Genomic DNA, 18,290 nt, shown 5'->3' on the forward strand with positions numbered 1-18,290 from the left:
TATTGTCATTATATGTAATAAGAAATGGAATGGGGCTGAAGAATGCACAAACACAAGTAGTGCAAGTGTTATTTATTTTCATTTAATCAATGCCGTGACATATGATGAGTATATACAATGTGTGTACCTGTGTTGTTGTTTTTTTTCCTCAAAACCAATGTTCATACATTGAGAACCCAGTCAATGCCGTGAGCTTAAATCTACAATTGTATAATAGCCCCAAATAAAACCATTTTTTTAAGCAAGTCATCAAAAAGCAGTCATTGGTCAATAAATTTGGTCTCCAACATTTATCTTAGATTAGGAAGACTCTCGCAATAAAGCAAATTAGAACTATATTAACTTTGTGTGTAACAACAGCAAAATATTCTCCTGCGAGATTGCATTTCTTTTATTTTTATATTGCCAACGTTTGTACATGTATCACACATTGTATTGTGCTATGCATCTAATAGTAGGCCACTTAAGCAATTGCATGTTCTTTCCTGATAAAATTTGTAGAAAATAGATTTCTGAAAAAGACTAATCAGTGGTACATTTACAAATGATCCCTATATAATTTAACATTTACACTTTGCGAGAAAATGAAGACGTAGAACATACGTTTCTGAAAATTGATTTCCAAGGCACAGACAAAACATGTAAATCATGCAAATGGGGAAAAATTATTTTTTGTGCAAGGAAGCAAAAGTCAAGTTTCAGGTAAATACATACAGCATATTTTGCCCCACTCGCACATCATCATGTGTACATTCGTGATATTTACAATTTTATAAAGTTTTACAAAATCATTTGGGCTGTATTGTCATGTCTTTAGTACCAAGCCTCAGCGGCAACATAAGTCACATTCATTTCCTCTTGTCCCATTTCTGTTGATCTTATTATTTCTAATAACTATGTACGTTATTAAGATGCTAAATAGGATTAGAATCAATTACGTTTAAAACCAATTCTTGGCTGGCAGTACCGAAAGTGACGACCTGACAAAATAATGGAAGAAAGCTTTGAGTGGAGTGAGTGACACAGCACGTGTCATTGCAAAGCACTTGGAAGACATATTCTCAAAAGAAAACCCAAATAGCTTTAGACCGTCATTTGACTTCCCCAAGACCCTCCTGCTTGGGTACAGGACCCATTTTACTCTCAAGTCCTTTCTGATCAGCGTTGCCCTATCATCACAACCTTCCCATACGTGCCAGTACCAAATGCATCACTTACAACTGTTTGATTTCAATTTTTTCACTTACTTGACTGAAAATGTAGCAAGTTTCAGATCACCACCTGTCACACAGTACTTAACTAAAGGCATTCACTGAGCAAATCTAACAGGAAAGATAATGGCAAAGCACAGGTCCGCTTGGTTACACTTTTCCAGCTATCATACCAGTGTGTCCAGTACTGTATATCAGTCGCCCAATCCTAAAGCACGAAGACCATTGGTCTTCATAGTTACAAGGTAAAAAAAAAAAGGTCTGATGATGTTCAAGAGTAATAGTAACATAACCATAAGGTCAACTCCCTTTTTGTCCTGTTCTTTTTCCCATCCACAAACACTAGAGGGGGATCTTCTAGTTGTTTATGTTTCATAGCAGGGTGTTTCATGTTCTGTACAGACTTAAAAATCTCAGTCAATGCTAGTTCTTGATTTCCAGAATAGATGGATTATGATCTAGGATGGATAGAATGATTTTGTCCATGTACTGTCGCAGGCGCATATTGATTTCCTCCTGCTCCTTCAGGGCTTCCATTAACTGTGGGAATAAAAGCAGAAAAAATGAAAAATAACTCTTTGATAATTAGGAGAGTTATTATTATATCACGGGAGGTTGGCTTAGTTTTGGCCAGACAGTTCCCCAAAACATTAAACATGCACGACATTAAATGGAGACTGAATGAAGCTAAAAATAAATTTAAGGAAAAAAACATAAAGAACCACATCTTCCTATATTTAATTTATTTTTCTGCCTGTGGCTCTGGTTGTGAGGCAAAGTGAAATAACAAATGCTTGAAACCCAGAGCGATTTCACTATTTTCCCTGTAAAGAAAATTATGTAATAAAAGTACACCCTTGTAATCAATCTGAGTTTTTGTGATGCGTTGACGCACTTATGTATAAGTGTTGTATAAATAATCTATAAAGAATTCAGATTTTATGCATTTAAAAGTATGGCATGCAAAACTTCCCAAAACAAAATCCTAGAGCCCTAGTGTGTAAAATTCTGAGGAAAACAATGTCATTGATTATGGAATAAAGCCATCACATTACAAAACATGGAAAAAAAATGATTACGTTTTGCTCTTGACTATCAAATGCCATGTTTTACCTGGTCTCTGGAGGCATTATCTATCTCAGCAGCAAGAGACTGGGCCTTGGTCTGCGTGGCAAACAAATTCTTGGCTTCATACAGGCTTAGGCTGAGTATCTGACCGTTCAGCTCGTCATTCTGCTCCTTCAGCCTCTGGTTTTCCTATGGAAAGAGGTTAAAAAGAAGAAACGGGTAACTATTTAGGTCACAGGGCCTTGCACACAATTGCCAGCATTTGCTTGGCCATCCAGCATCAAAGGCATCAGTGCACATTTAGTATTTAGATAGTCAAAAGTTACGGGGCATTAGGTAGGTTATGATTGTTATCCTGCAATGCCTGGTGTGTTATGAAATCTCCATCATGACCTTGAGCAAAGTATTGAAGAGAGTGAGTTTGCTTTTTCTTGTATGCTTTACTTTATCATTAGTGGCTGAGTCCGGGTCAGCTGGGGCAGCTTCATGGTACGCCAGTGAAATTAGTGGTTAATATCAAGGTGAAATGTCAAGGAAGCAATTTTACCATTGAACCGGGACGGAGCAGTGCCTCCGTGAACCCCAGCTGCTGGAATTCAGGGGGAAGAAAGTTTTGGGACATAAATTGCTGTGCGCACACACATTGTGAAGATTTACACAAACATGGAATAATGAGGTTTTCCTAGGGGAGACTTAATCCTGAGTGTTTTCCTATTCTTTGGTTTGTATAAGATAATATTAAGTAACAGAAGTTGACCATTAAATGTAAGATGTAAAACAATAATTACAGTATTTTTTGGGAATATAAGCCTCTACTCTATTTCTCTGTGTACCCTGGAGCTTTTATAACTGAGCATCTTATTTAGAGATAAAAAAAAAATGACTTGATATTTTCTCATTTTTAAAAATATTTCGCTCCATGGCCCATTGCATCATGATGGCGATCCAACTTAGGGTGCGTGCGTTCAAAGTCTCTAGTGTTACATTATGACAAGACTCTTGAGTTCCCAGGGGTATCCAAGCGAGCTCAGTGTGTTTTCTACTCTGTAAATGCCACCGTTGCTAGTGATACCTCCACGGACACCGTCTGTACGAAAACTAGTTAGGCTCAGGTAGATGCCAACTCGTTGTCAAGTAAAAACACTTGCTGCAACTACAGAAGAGCTTAACAATAGACAAGACCTATTTAAATATATATATATATATATATATATATATATATATATATATATATATATATATATATATATATATATATATATATATATATATATATATATATATATATATATATATATATATATATATATAAATAAATAAATTGGGCAGTGTTGTTTAAGGTCAGGTGTCATCTAAAGTCTGAAATTCACCAGTAAAAAATCTTTATAACGTTGATCATAGAATATGTACGGTCTGTGTTTACTTAACAACAGGTCTGCACACTTTACTCAGATGGCAAATAATACACCACAATGAAACTCAAAAGCCTAACTGTTGTTTACGATGCACCTTCATTCTTAACTCAAAACAAAGATGGAGTACATTGTGTACAAATAATGTTTTTCTCTTCATTTTCAGACTATAAGATGTGCCTGAAAACAAGTCACACTCACTAAATTTTCACCAGAAAACTATATTTGTTCATATATAATCCACAATGAACTTTAACCCACGGGTGTTGACATTGTATTATGGGATATCACCACCAAAATGCAGCTCATTAGCTTGGAAAAATCCATGTCGCCCGCAGTGGGATGCAGGGTTCAAAGCTAGGTCAAAAAGCAGCCACTTATAGTCTGATAATTACTGTATGTAACGAGTTGTACACCAGGAGTTGCAGTGAGCTGACAATGCATTAAAAAGTACCTGTTTGAGCCTCTTGACCTCGTACTCCAGCTCCACCTCCCTCGTCCTGCTGTTGTATTCCGACAGACTAGAAGAAGAGCTGCGTCCTCGTCCGGGCTTCTCTGCCTCCAGCTTGAAGAGCTGCAAATGCTCCAACTCTCGGCGCAGGTCTTCAATTAGCTGCGTATAAGGAGTCAATATGGTAAATCCAACGTCAATGTTATGTTTCAGATTTACCGACAAAATATTCTTTCCCACCTCCTGCATGGCTTCTTTTTCTTGCTGGAACTGCTGCCTACTCTGTCGTAGTTTGTCCATCATTTTTCTGTACAAATCCATTTCATCCTTAAGGCGCAAGCTGGTGTCTTCCAGTTTATCTGTCATTCTTTGCTTCTCCTGAGCACAAACATTTTCAAGTTTTTGTTTATTTTTAGTTTCAACAATGAAGACAGGCACTAACAGAAACACATTTCCACGAATGAGCTAGGTACTCAAATGATCTATATATACAAATAATGGCTCACCTCATCTAATTTCTCTGTATGTGTCTTGAGTCTGGACATGCTGACATGCATTTCATTTTTCTCATCCTCCAGTTGTTTAACTCTAAAAGTAGAAACATCCACAATCGTCATTTATACCACACAAAGGAAGATTAAGACTATAACACAGCATTGTGTGAATCACAATTAAAATATTAAATGTTTGTGTGCTTTTCTCACCGGTTGTTCAGAAGTTCAATCTCTGTGTTTTTGTCATTCTCCATTTTACCATAGGCCTCTCTGTGACGTTTCAATTCGTCCAGCAGATTTTGGTCCTCGCGGGTCTCCTGGTCTTTCAGCTGCTCCTCCAGCTCATTTACTCTTCATTTATTAAAACATTAAAACATTTAATATTATTCCTACAGTAATACTGATTTGGAATCATATCAACTAATGGCACATCATCATACCTGTGTACTAAATGTGTGTTGTCCTGCTTCAGTTTGGACTTGAGATCACCGTTCAACAAAATTTCATTCTCTAGTTCTGCAACTTTCTTCTCCAAAGAGTTCACCTAACAAAATGCAGGAGGTTATTTGTGCTATTTATGGTTAAGCATTACTATTAATCAACACATGCCCTTTAATTGCTGTTTTTGCATTGACACATGTATACTACAGATACATAAAGTATACACCTAACAACTTGAGCCAAGAAGCAAAACTCCAACTCTCATTTTGCTTGTAGTACATTCAAAAAATGCTTATATACCTTCTCATTGATGTCAATGTCACAAGAGTCGATGCTATCTCGGAAAAGGTCCTCGGTGCTGCCGTTGCTGCTACTCAAGTTGCTATTGTGGAGCAGCTGCCTGCTCAAACACAGAGTGTCACATATTAGATCTCTTTAATGTGTTTGCATGGCTGGAACAACAAGTGCAGGGCAGTGAGAACTATCTTTCCAAGGAAAGCAGAAGGATAGAGCACTGCACCCAGGGCCAATGTCAACAAAAGAAGGTTGTGCAAACAGAATGAAAATAGAACTAGTTGATTTAGCAAAGACGTAAAGGTGTTTCCATGTTTAAATTGACAGTTCAATTGTGTCATTTATGCCTAAAACGACAACAGTGGCCAAGCTTTCTTGGGGAAAGAGGAAACTAAAACAGGAACATATCATGAAGGTTATAAAATGGAAAGAAGGAACAAAAACAGACAGAGAGAGGACAGTGCGTGCACCAAGTACTATATTGAATACATAGATCAGCTCTGACGGGCCATTTACATCCTGTCACTATAATTCAATTGGTGCGGCTAGGAAAAAGGGATTCAAAACAATTCCCCCCGTTCAGACTAACGGACTATGCGGCCTAAAACAACGATTTTACAGCCCTTTTTGTCACTGCTCTCATAGTAATAAGTATAGTTATTTATTAACTTTACATTTAACACTGCAATGGTTAGCCGAGAGATAAAGACATTGTAAATGTTTATTTGTTTGATCATTTTACGGTAATGCAAATACCAAACTTTACTTGGTTTTACTATTTATTGGACCAGCCTAATTTTGTAAAAGTGATGTTAGAATAAAAATGTGCCCAAATAACTTAAAAAAAAAATGTTTTGTGTACTGAGATAGTCCGAGTGTGTGAAGATTAAAAGAGCCATACAGAGAAGCACTTTTAATATCTTAGCTGCCTCACATAAGAAAATATGAAAACTCTTTTCAGTATGATATAATATAGTTTCATAATCAAAGCAAAAATAAATCCCTACAAAGATAGAAAGACAAGAACACTAGGAGTGTGTGTCTCTTACCTCCCAAATGCTGTACTGGAGATTTTCCTGTTGGGGCTGCAGCCAAACAAAAGTGAGAAAGGGTTTCGTTATTGAAATGCCATGGAGATGTATCACTATATAAGAATTTAGTAGTAAAAGCAGCAATTTCCAATTGCAATTCACGGCCCACAGAGCAAGTTCGCCCCACCACTTCAATTTGTGTGTCCGGCAAAGGTAAATTGTTCACTTCAAGGGTCATGGGGGTGCTAGAGCCTATCCCAAACAACTATGGGCACCAGGCAGGGGACACCTTGAATTAGTTGCCAGCCACAATTTAGGCTCACACTCATAACTGGAGAAAAGTCATTCAGGCCCGGGAATAACATGCAAACTCTACACACCATTGCCGGAACCAACCAGGGCAATCAAATACTTGTCAATTCATTTTATCATTGATTATTTTTCAAACAATGGCCCAACAAAGCATATCCTAACTCCAAATATTAGTGTGGTAACATGACCACATTATTTACATTCACAGTAGATGATGAAGAGTAAAAAGGAAGCCAAACCTATTCCAGTCACACATTCCCATCTGTTGTATTCACATCAACTCCTTTTACCCATGACTACTCTATTATTTATAATGGAGAACCATGAATTTTCTGCCTCGTCAGCTTTGAGTACAAGACTGAATTCAAGAAGACTGAGTGGACGTAGGCAGGTAGAACCATTGAGGGTCACCCTGGATTGTGTTTCCATTAATAGATTCTCTCCTGCAATGCTTGATGAGGTAAGCGTGGGAGTGAAAGCTTTATGTAAGAATCAATTAAGCCCTTACCTTTGGGAGGGCATGCACGTGTATTGAACACAAGTTTGCTTTCATAGTAACTACAAATGTATGGTTGTACACAAACAAGACAAGACATCTCATTGTCCATCCTCAAATTCTATGTGCTGTGTATCATGTGTACTGTAAAGGAGCATCTAAAAATTGAATACAGAAGAATTCTTTTATGTCTGTATAGTTCAATTATACAATCGTATGTCTTAAACATAATCATTTCACTTAGCGTGAAATATTTCATGTATACTTTTGCTCAAACTGAAAAGCAAAATGAGAATTTACAAAAATTAATCAGGTCAGTAGTAAATTATTCATTTGAGCAACTTCTAATACACTTTTTGAATGGATTATGGAAATAAACATTTCTCCATAGTGTATTTTATTGACGATCACCGGTTTGAATCATAGAGATTCCCAATAATGCTTGACTCATAAGATGAGCACATATATTAAACTTTTGCGGTGAAACAAAATTGACAAAAATACTTCCAAGTGAATCATTAAAATATTTAACTAATATGTGCATATGAATGGTAGTTCATCTCAGTGTGCCCTACAATTGCCTGGCAACCAATTCGGGGTGTCCCCCACCTACTGCCCATATAGTTAGCTGGGATAGGCTCCAGCCGACCCGCACCCTTGCGAGGATAAGCAGAATGGAAAATAAAAGAATGAAAGAATGAACCATTTGTATGCTGTAAAACTAGGAGTAGAGTGTTAAATATGACAAAGTGGCCTTTTACCTGTTGGTCTTGAGATTTTTTAGACGTACTTCCAAGTCATTGAGGAGGTTGACTTTTTTGCTGCACTGAGAACAGTAGATGTCCACCATTTCATTTGGGTAAAGGTGACGCACTTTCCGAGGCGTCTGGCCTGCGCTGTAGAAATACACGCACGTAGATGTCAATCTCACCAGGTTACCAATAGAGCCAAAGAAATTGACTATCATTCATAATTGTGAAAATGAGGTGTATACACAAAAGGGCCGAGTCATCTTTGTTCCTTTATAGAAGGCAGAGTTATGAATAAAACTCTGTAAAATAGCCTACACACCCACTTAAAGGTCAAATTGTCTTTTCAGACCTTCCCTACAATTACCGCTCCTTTATGTTAGGGTGTCTCTCTTTGAAATTGTTTCACTTGTTACAGTATGTTCTGTCGGTTGCGTTCATGCTGAAATTGCTTATATGACTGCATGTCAAGGTGCAATGATAAAATGTGCACTTGTGAAATTGATTATTTTTTTGGCAGATGATCAAAGGCTGTCACAAAGCAAAAGCACGCATACATACTGTACATTTTATGTAAACGTGATTGTTTAGGCCAAAGGGAGCCACGCAGTTACTTAATGGCTAAACTCAGTGATCCATTGATAGAAATAGATGTCCAATCCATTTAAAATGTAGGGGCTGGCAGGCATTATCTCAGCTAGAATTGTCAAGGGCAGGAAAATTAGTGAACGGAGAGGCCTTTAGTTTTAGTGATAGTTTCAACCAAACTGCATAGCTCTGTGTACTTTTACATGCCAGGAACAAAACCACTAAGCAACCTCGGATATACTAGACCTAGAATGGTAATTACATTGAAACAGTCAGTACACATGACATGATTATTTTTCATAATCGGGCAGGGAAGCTGTTTAAAATGTGGTTTGACTGCACACTTAATTTCATCTGACAGATGTTGAGTGGTTTAATGCAGATTTTAATGAGCAGCAGATTGGGGCAAAGCAGTTAATTAGTTACCCCATATGAATGAAGAACCCGTACATGAAATAAAATACAGTTGAGTTCGTTTTTTTTCAAAAGTAAGTAATAAAAGAGGTCTCAATTTCTGGGAGGATCTTGCCATTACTGACAACTGTCAGCACAGCATTAGAAGAGCGCAACGACTTTTGGACTTGATCAAACTCTAATGGAGTACCACCAAACCAAAATGCCACAAATATTGGAAATACAGGTTAATCAGGTACATGAGTTGCAAAGATATACCATGGCAATTGTTGAGTTCACCAATTGTGATTTAGGGCTAATCCAATTACTATTAATCAAATGAAACATTTTAGTTTGTTTGTTGGGCTTGTTCTCAACTGCATCCATCTCTAACTTATTTTCCACTAAACCACGCTTACTTTCACTTACTACAGAATCAGGCCCTCAGTTTTAACGTAATTCTGTCTTTGGCAGTTTTGTCAGTTAGGTATGCATGGACAAAGCATAGAGCATCTTTTCAACTTCATCAGTCGGCAGTGTTAATCAAAATAAAAAAAAGTTGCTGGTAATAACTATTGTGGATCTGGAGGCAAAGCTATACAGCTCAACCATGTGTCGGGTAATGAGCGTTGAACTTAAATTTTGCTTTAAATTTGACTAACTCCATTCAGATGGGCACATACTATGTGGCAACCTTCAGGAAAGCTCAGAGTTTCAAGAGCTCTGTTGTCCGCTTTTATTAGAGCATGCAAGTGTTGAGTCATTGTCCGACATGAAATGTCGTGCTTTGTTTTGTACACTGTCTTTCAAGCTTACCTTGAGGACACGGATGAGCCCAGATCAGAGTACCCGTTTATTCGGGTCTCGTCGTCTAGACATGGACTGTTAGAAGTGTAGTCTGGTTCCTCCCCTACACCGTAGTCCTCAAACTGCTCTTCGTTCAGTGAAGCCGAAGAGCGGGTTGACATGTCAGAAATTACAGAGTTGCTGGTGCAGCTTCTCCTGATGGCAACACAATGAAAGAATAAATTGTTGGTGTGGAGGAAAAAAAAGAAATAATTTGGTTATTCAATGGATAGGTAAGTGAGATGTGGCCTACTTTTCAGCAGGGAAGAAGAGATCTCCTATAATATCTTCTTTATCGCCTAGTCTGGTGCAACCCTCCGAGGTGTCAGACCCTTGGGTGCTGTCCACTGCACTGTCTCTGTCTGAGTCCCTTTCCTTGCTGTCGTCTTCCTCTGTCTCTCTGGAGAACAGTGGACTGCTGGGTAAATCGTCGGCATAGGCCCGTGTGCACATGATGACCGGACAGTGACGCCCCTCCTCGCTTGACTGGTGGATGATAGAAAAGAGGAGACGGTATTAGATCTTTCAGCCACATGATGACACATTTTAAAAGGAAAATTCAATGCTGTCGCATTAAAAATTATAGCTGGCATGAACTGTGATGTGATTATGTTTTTCCTCCAGTTGCCTATTGTTTCTAAGATGTCCTTTGGAAAGGTTTTGAATAATGCATTTCCTTTTCACAAAAGAAAAAAGGGCTAGGTAGGTGCAGTCAGCAAAGGCTGGGCAGGTGGAGCCCAACTCGGTCATTAATCGAGCTAATTTTATTATATTTCTGTGTTGCATTATTTAGTTTTGCTGATCCCTTAAAATATATGTCAAAACCATCAATACAGGAAAACAATACTTCTTGTATCTATCTTTTTCTGACTTAAAAAACAGTAGGAGATTTTCGACTGAGTGGGCCACATAGTAAATCAAGGTTTAAAGTGGATTAGACTTTTATTAAATCCCCTTTCCGTGGGAATATCCCTAAACCCAAGACAGGGGGTCTGGAGCTGAGGAGCTGAGGTGAAAAGGTTGATGTGTCATGGGCCAAAGGTCCTGCTCCCCTACATTCAAGGATTTTTCAATACAGTGATTCAACAGACTTTATCCCAGCATGTCCAAACAGTTGAAAGGCCACAGTGCAAAAGGAGGATGTGCAGGTGAAAAAATAGATGATAGGATGGACAGCCTAACAATTTAGATGAGGCTAAAGAGAGAAGCCATTAAAAGGCTAGATGTTGCACAACAATTTGAAAAGTGAAAACTGAGTAAAAAACAAACAAAGAGAGCTTCAGATTAGAGTCTGACTGCGATCGTAAAGAAACTCTAGTTGCACTTTTCTGCAAATGTCAAATGAGGATAACATTTTTCTTAAAATGCAGGGAATCAAAAACCTGCCCTACGTTATGGTAAACAAAATAAATGTTTTCGCACTTTTTTTTCTGGCAGGTTTTCAGGCACTCAACTGATCTTGACACCACAAGCATTTGATACTTCGGGTGTGTCGCTATGAATTACATACATTTAAAACCATTGTTTCTGTGTCAAGATAATTGCTGATGATTGGATGTAGTTATGTGGATGACTGTGAAGAAAGGTTTAGACAAGAATCTTTTAGCACTGTTCTTTTTAGCAATTGTGCAAAAGAAGACGGAAAAAAAACCCGGTGTTTGATCGTTGTTGCCAGGGCATGAATGAACCTAACATAAACCAACTCCAATGATCAAATAGATACAGAATGCTTTGAATCGGTGCAGGTCAGCAGAGGAGAGGGAAACCGGGAAGAGCTGAAGCCTGGAAGAATTAAAAAAAATAAAGAATGAACAGATTGATGCTGGAAGAAAAAAAATAAGACAAAAAGAGAAAATACGTCAACATCTCTAACTGCGCCTCCATTTGATTTTCCTTGCTGATGGGCAACTCGAAAGTTGGCGACACTAAAAATATTTACAAGAGCATCTAGTGCCACGCCTCTGATGTTCAGGCCTAGCTGTCGCCTGAGGATACTTCTGTCATCTCGCATCTTTTCAGTGGCTCTAAGAGGATGCTACAAAATTCTTAAAAAGGAATCTCTCTTCTCTAAACAAGTTCAATCCCAACAGAAATTAAATTTCAGTTTTGTGTGTCTTTTGTCAAAGTTTTAACCCACCGAAGATTCCTGATCATGACTCAATGACTAATGAAACTTAACTGTCATTATTGTGACTAATGTGTTTTTTCTAGGCGGGTAAATATACAAAGAATCGGAAGAATATATATATATATATATAGTGTAAAAAATGAAATTATTCCTGAACGGCCAACATATACTAGTATCTGTTATTTATTGATTTTTCTTTAATCCAAATCACACTGGTCACTGATCCATCAAACTAAAAAAAACACAGAATCAAACAGTATACTCTCCCGGGAATGTGAAAGTGTAGTCCTTTGCTGCACACAATAATGGAGTGCTACGGGATCAGATCATGTTAGATTATTTAAGAAAGAACTCGGAACAATAACCAAGTAATCTGTCTAAGAATTTCACTAATACCACAACAATTGGTGAGGCACATTTACCAGGACAGCGAAACAAACTATCTGGCACTCTTGATGACTTCACATGTTCCATGTTGACGTAGTAATGACTCATGTTTTACTATAACGTTGGAACATCAGTAAGAAATGTTTTAATCTGGAAAAAATGTGACTCACAGGTTTAACAATTTGAATTGCAAAACTACCTTATTTCTTAAAAATGTTGTCACAGGCTTAACAATTAGAATTTCAAAACTAGCTTATTTCTTAAATGTATCTTTATTTCCAATCTGGTATTTTATGTATGAACACAGAAACTTGGCGATTCAGATGTGATGTCTCTAAGATAAATAAAAATAAATAAAACATTCAAGTTTATAAAGTAATCTTCTGGATTTTATAGCAGCTTCCTTACTTTTGTCATACTACAGGAAAGCGGCCTTAATTTTTAATTTTGCAATTTGTCGCAAATCCCAAAGTCAGTTTTATCCAATATCATTCAACTATAATTCACATGCGCACACACAAACACACAAAGAGACATTACTTTGTTTCCACTGACGTTTTAAGGGTCGCAGGTGGCAGCTTGGATTACTAGGAATGTTGGTCTGCATAAAGCACAATACAGGGAGGTGCTTGTGGTTCTATGGAGGCATTCATACCGAAACTCAGGTAGGAACAGGAACCACAAGGAAATAAATTGGTTTATTTTTGCTTGCCATGTGGTGTAGAACAACATAATGACAACTTGATAGACCGCTGATGACTGTTTTGACTGTTTATGTCTAGGTGTGGAGCCAAATGTGAACAGGCAGTCTCTCTGTTGCATTATAACTGCTATAAATTTCAGTGGTACTATTATCAATATAAAGTTGGAATGTTTTATTAGTCAATTCACATCTCAAATCGTGATGAAGAGTGGATGTTTTAGCAATTGCTGACACTCTGGTCTCTCACTGTTCAAAACATTTATTCATTCATTCATTTTCTGTACATGTTATCCTCACAAGGGTCGCGGGGGGTGCTAAATCCTATTCCAGCCAACTGTGGGCAGCATGTGGGGGATACCCTGAATTGGTTGCCAGCAAACCAATACAGTACAATACAGTACTATCATCAACTCTAATTGTTTTTATTCCCTTCTTTAGTTGATCTTAGAGACTTATGTGCCTATTTGTCACGCAATAAGGGGTGAAAGTTCAAAGCAGCATTTTTCTCATTGAATAATATTGCACATGAATTAGGAAGTGCAGTTAAGATAAAAAAGTGCTAGTGTCTATTTTGAATTCTTTTAAAAGTATATTTTGCTAAATTGTATCAGATATTGAACTGATGAAGCAGCATATTTTTGTGATTGTTTAAGTTGGCTCAGGGACAATGCTTACTTGGTTGCCAGTAATAAGTGGACTCATCATCATCATCATCATCATCCTCATCCTCATACTCATCATCATCATCATGTGCCTGTGTCAGGTGAGACGATGCTTGTTTGACAATGAGGGTTTCTTTCACCACTACAGACTGTGAGTCTCTGGCATCAAGACTTCACATTGAGATCACAGCTTTCTGCTATTTAAACTGACTTGTATCTCTTGTATTCCACTTGTCCAACCTCGTGAGCTAGAAAATTTGACACTTCATTGCTATATGTTGGCGCACCTAAACTTTCTATGAACTGAATGACGCATCACATGATTCATCTTAGTTAAGCTGTTAATGTTTTTCATTCAAAAGCAATTAACACCAAATGTTAGGTGCAGTCACGCTCTAAAAGCACAGCAAAATTGCATACAGGCTAATGTCTGTTGAACAAGGAAAACCTGAAATTCATCCCTCCTCTTAAGTGAGAACTTGTTTTGATTATTTCATCACTGTGTCCCCTTATGGGATCCGACGGTCCCGTTTATCAAGAACAGAGTAGGGGAAACAGTCAAACAAGAACAAGACTGCATCAAATGATAATAAATCTGAACTCAGAAAATTTGTCTGCAGTGTGACCGTTGTTATTCATTGAAATTAAAATTCTAATTGAGCCGATATAACATGTGAATATGTCTTAGTGTGGAAAGCGCCCGTTAAACTCTACTATTTAGGGACCCACAACAGACACTTTATGTCAACACAAAGAAAGTAAAATAAGGGTAAAACAAAGCAAAAGAGGAAGATAGATAGCTCGTCAGAGTCATTGTCCTAAAAACATGTCCTAAAAATGTGTTTCTGTCTCTTGTGTCCGCAAATGCCACAGTACCAAGTAGAAGAACGTGAATCCGATCGTTGCATTCTCCGCAATGAACAAATGTCTTGCTGGCAACACACTGTTTTGTCAAACCACAGAATGGGGGTCATTTCATTGTCTATAGCGGCAGACTCTCAGCAGGTGGTCAAGGCCTCACCTCATTTGCGTTGACACTTGAAAGCGCTGGCACAATTACTCTATTTTTGCAAAAACAGAAACACATAGTTAAGGTTTCTCTCTCACTGTATCATTACGCCAGGTGATTAAAAAAAAGATTGCAGCTGAGGAAGAACAGTTTTAACTCCAGATTACCCTCCATTCATTCAGTACATCTGAGTAACTGGAGTTAATCTAGTTATTCAATTGCTGGTGCATACACATTTCCAGTCGGGACACTTAAGGCATGAATATCTTCTTCCAGGGAACATAAAACATGATGAGAGTAATAATCAAGGCTGACAGGAGGACACACTGATACAAACTAACAAAAGAAGAGGGAAGAAAAGTATTAACAAGAGCGTTTTGTATGACACGACCTGCTGGGAAGAAGTAAATCTCATTATGTAACACCCATTACCTGGAGTATTATACACGTCACACGCTGTGGTTGACCATCCCACGGTAACTACCTTATGTCATTATTCTACTTTTGGACTTCAAAGGTATCACTTGTGCAGCCATGTGAGAAATGCAACCTTTACATTATTGGGTGTTGTCTAAATCAATGTTTCCCAATTTTTAGGAACAGAAGGCACTCTATTTTTATGCCTAAAAGCTTACGGCACATTAGCAAAGAAAAACATCTCTGATCGAAATTGGATATAATTATGAAGCAGGATCAGCACTGGAGTTCAAAAATGTACTTGATACTTCATGTAAAAAAAATAGTAGTTTAATAGTTACTAATGTCTGACTGCTAATTTGATTTGATGACTCATAAACCGGATACTAATATATGCCCTCAATTGGACATTAACCTCACCACGTCATTTAGTGGTGTGCTCAAAACCACACTACCTGAAACCAAAACCAGAAATAGCCGAAAATGGACCAAGACTGTGATGAGACAAACCATAAAAAGTATTGTTTACGTGACAACAGAATTCAAATTAATGCTATTTGCTTTTTTTAATCATTGCAGTGAGCAATCAAAAATGAAATTAACATGTTTAGTACTGCACAATATTTGTGTTTTCCTTTGTTATGTGCATTTATATTTACAGTTTACCTCAATTGGAGTAAAATAAACCACCTAAAAAAATCAGTGTTGGACTTTTTATGTAAGAATATTCAAACTACTTAATTTTCATCTCCACATACTGCTAAAACACAGATAATCACTCAGATCAAGAGAAATTTGTTTTCGAGCATGATCTTAAAATCAGCCAGGCCTAACTTAGAGCGAACATACTATTAAACCTGATTGCTTCACCTGTCGTATCGTCCACCATTGCTCGTTTGCGTCTGTAATTGTTTTGTTGAACTTTGGTGGCGTATTTTGCTTGTTGATGATGTATATGTCGCATTCATGTGTTTAATCTGCAAAAGTATCAGATAAACATCCAATTTTTAGCCATATCAGATATGAAATTAAATCGGAATTAGACTGTTCATACTGCAAGGGGGGAATCAGATCAGTGGCACATATGGGCAAAGAAATTGTCCTGCAGTAACATATAATGCACATTTATTCAGAAAACTTAGAGCTTTTGGGGCTACGACTCTTTTTGTTGGTCTCCCACGCCTGCCATTGTGGGACACCTGTATAATTTTAAAACCCTAAAACCATTGTTAATGTTACTGTGATTATGTTTTAACTGATTGCCTAATCCTATGTTTGTACAACATTTACCCCACTGGGTGATTGCTGCATGAGTTAACCATCAACAACCACGTAAACAGAGATTGAGACAACCAATTGTATGCATATGTGGTTCCCACAGCTGATCTTGACAGACATTGAGTAAGACAACAAAACGCGTGAAATAAGTAAGCCAGCGCCATTCATCATCATCACCATTCCTCACCTCGCTTCCTACAGAGGGGGGTCGACAGTCCACGGCCCCCCTCTTGACGCCAGACAGACCTTCATCCACCGAATTCATCCAGGGGACAACGGGGGACGTCGGTCCTCGATCTCCGTTTAGTAGTCGACGCAAGAACAGGTGCTTCCCTCGTTTAGTCGCCACAGAAGCTTCGAGAAAAGTCCAAACGCTGCGTCGCTGCCGGTTTAAAAACCACGTTAGGCTGAGTGGATGTTAAAAACAACTAGCTGCTCCTTCACTTTTACAAACTAACAACGAGTACCACCAAGCTTACACGTCCCCCCAGAGAGAACGCTTACACGGCTTGAGTTGTTCTATTCATGGCCCCTCCCTCTCCTCCTCCTTCTCTGTGTGGGAAGCAAAGAGAGAGAGAGTAGCGGTCGTTTTTTCGTTGCCGTGCAACTGTCTATGGGGGCGGGGCTTGCGGAACCCGCCCCCTCATGCTATATTTGCATACGAAGCCTCGCCCCCTTCAGGCTGGTTGAGTGGGGTGATTGTCCAAGTGAGCCAAAGTCAGCCTATCTGTGAAGCAGCATGGAATATTATATATTATATGATTCCAAATTATGAGAACTTGATGGGAAATAATAAAATAAACCAGTCTTGAGAATTTTATGTTTTTTTTTTTTTTTATAAAAATGTATGGTAAAATATTTGGGAATGTACCTGGATCTAACATGAAGACAGATCAGAGTTTTTACATCATATTTAAGTGATGGAAAATACTATAACTTTTTGTAAATGCTTAAGGTGAAAACAATGGGTTGTCATACAAAGAGACTGGTCTTGAAAAGCATTGTTTTAAATTTTTAGGCTTGTGTGTAAATTTTGATAATAGGTAGTTTAAACTGTTAATTTTCTGTTGCAGCATTTCAGATGAGTTCTTCCACATGTATATATTTACTTCTAACCTTTTTTAAGAACCATTTTCCTATATGTAATCACTCCTCTATTTTTTTCTTGAATTTTTGTAACAGTTAATTTTTTTCCTCAATAATAACCCATAAAAATATGTTTTAACTTTATCCTTAGTCCTGCAAACTTCTCTCAACATGTAATTTTAAACTGACATCAAATTTTTATACTTCCAAATTTAAATTCTTTCTTTAAAATTACAACATTATTCTTAATTCACTAATAAATTGCTCTGGAACACACACAACGAGTTACCGAACTAATTAAAAGTACTAATAACTCAACAAGAAACACTACCCACTTCATTGAAAAGAACAAACTAAGGGCTAAAAGTCTCACTTTTACATTGGCAGGTGCTTTGTTAACACAATGAACCACAGTCAACCATAGTACATCTTCTCATGCAGCAACTGAGCTGACCTAATTTCAATGGCACTGCATAATAGAACAGAGAAAAATTGGATTCCTTTCTACCAACAGTTCAGTGATAACAATTCCAAACCACAGGCCTTTTCTGTATTTATTTGTTTACATGCTGAATGACCTGCTTCTTTCCCTTTGTAACTGCACCCATTTGCAATTCTAATCATGTATGTGACACACTACTGACACACTAAACCGTGAGTAGAAGGGAATCCCTTTATTGACGGTAGATTGGGTTACATTCACTATAAGGAACTGATACCCCATAGTGATCAATAAAGACTGTCTGCCAGTCCTAAAGCCTCAACTTACTGTATTTGAGTTGACAAAGTTCAGCTGAGACAGCACTAAGGAGATTCTCTACCCACTGCTGATGT

The 18,290-nt window shown here is 37.8% G+C and overlaps 1 protein-coding gene across 1 annotated transcript; it reads right to left on the minus strand.

Moving 5' to 3' along the window:
- Positions 1-57: 57 nt before the first annotated feature.
- rab11fip4b (RAB11 family interacting protein 4 (class II) b) lies at positions 58-16,943 on the minus strand. Its single transcript, XM_077604281.1, has 13 exons — positions 16,558-16,943; positions 10,040-10,272; positions 9,757-9,942; positions 7,972-8,106; positions 6,421-6,456; positions 5,378-5,477; positions 5,077-5,180; positions 4,847-4,987; positions 4,649-4,730; positions 4,383-4,520; positions 4,146-4,304; positions 2,325-2,468; positions 58-1,751 (listed from the first exon to the last, which is right to left on the minus strand). Exons 1-13 carry the CDS (start codon positions 16,633-16,635, stop codon positions 1,635-1,637), a joined length of 1,653 nt encoding a protein of 550 aa, XP_077460407.1. The 5' UTR covers positions 16,636-16,943; the 3' UTR covers positions 58-1,634.
- Between the last annotated feature and the right edge of the window lie 1,347 nt (positions 16,944-18,290).

This window comes from Stigmatopora argus, chromosome 7, assembly GCF_051989625.1.
Source record: "Stigmatopora argus isolate UIUO_Sarg chromosome 7, RoL_Sarg_1.0, whole genome shotgun sequence".
Taxonomy (NCBI): Eukaryota; Metazoa; Chordata; class Actinopteri; order Syngnathiformes; family Syngnathidae; genus Stigmatopora; species Stigmatopora argus.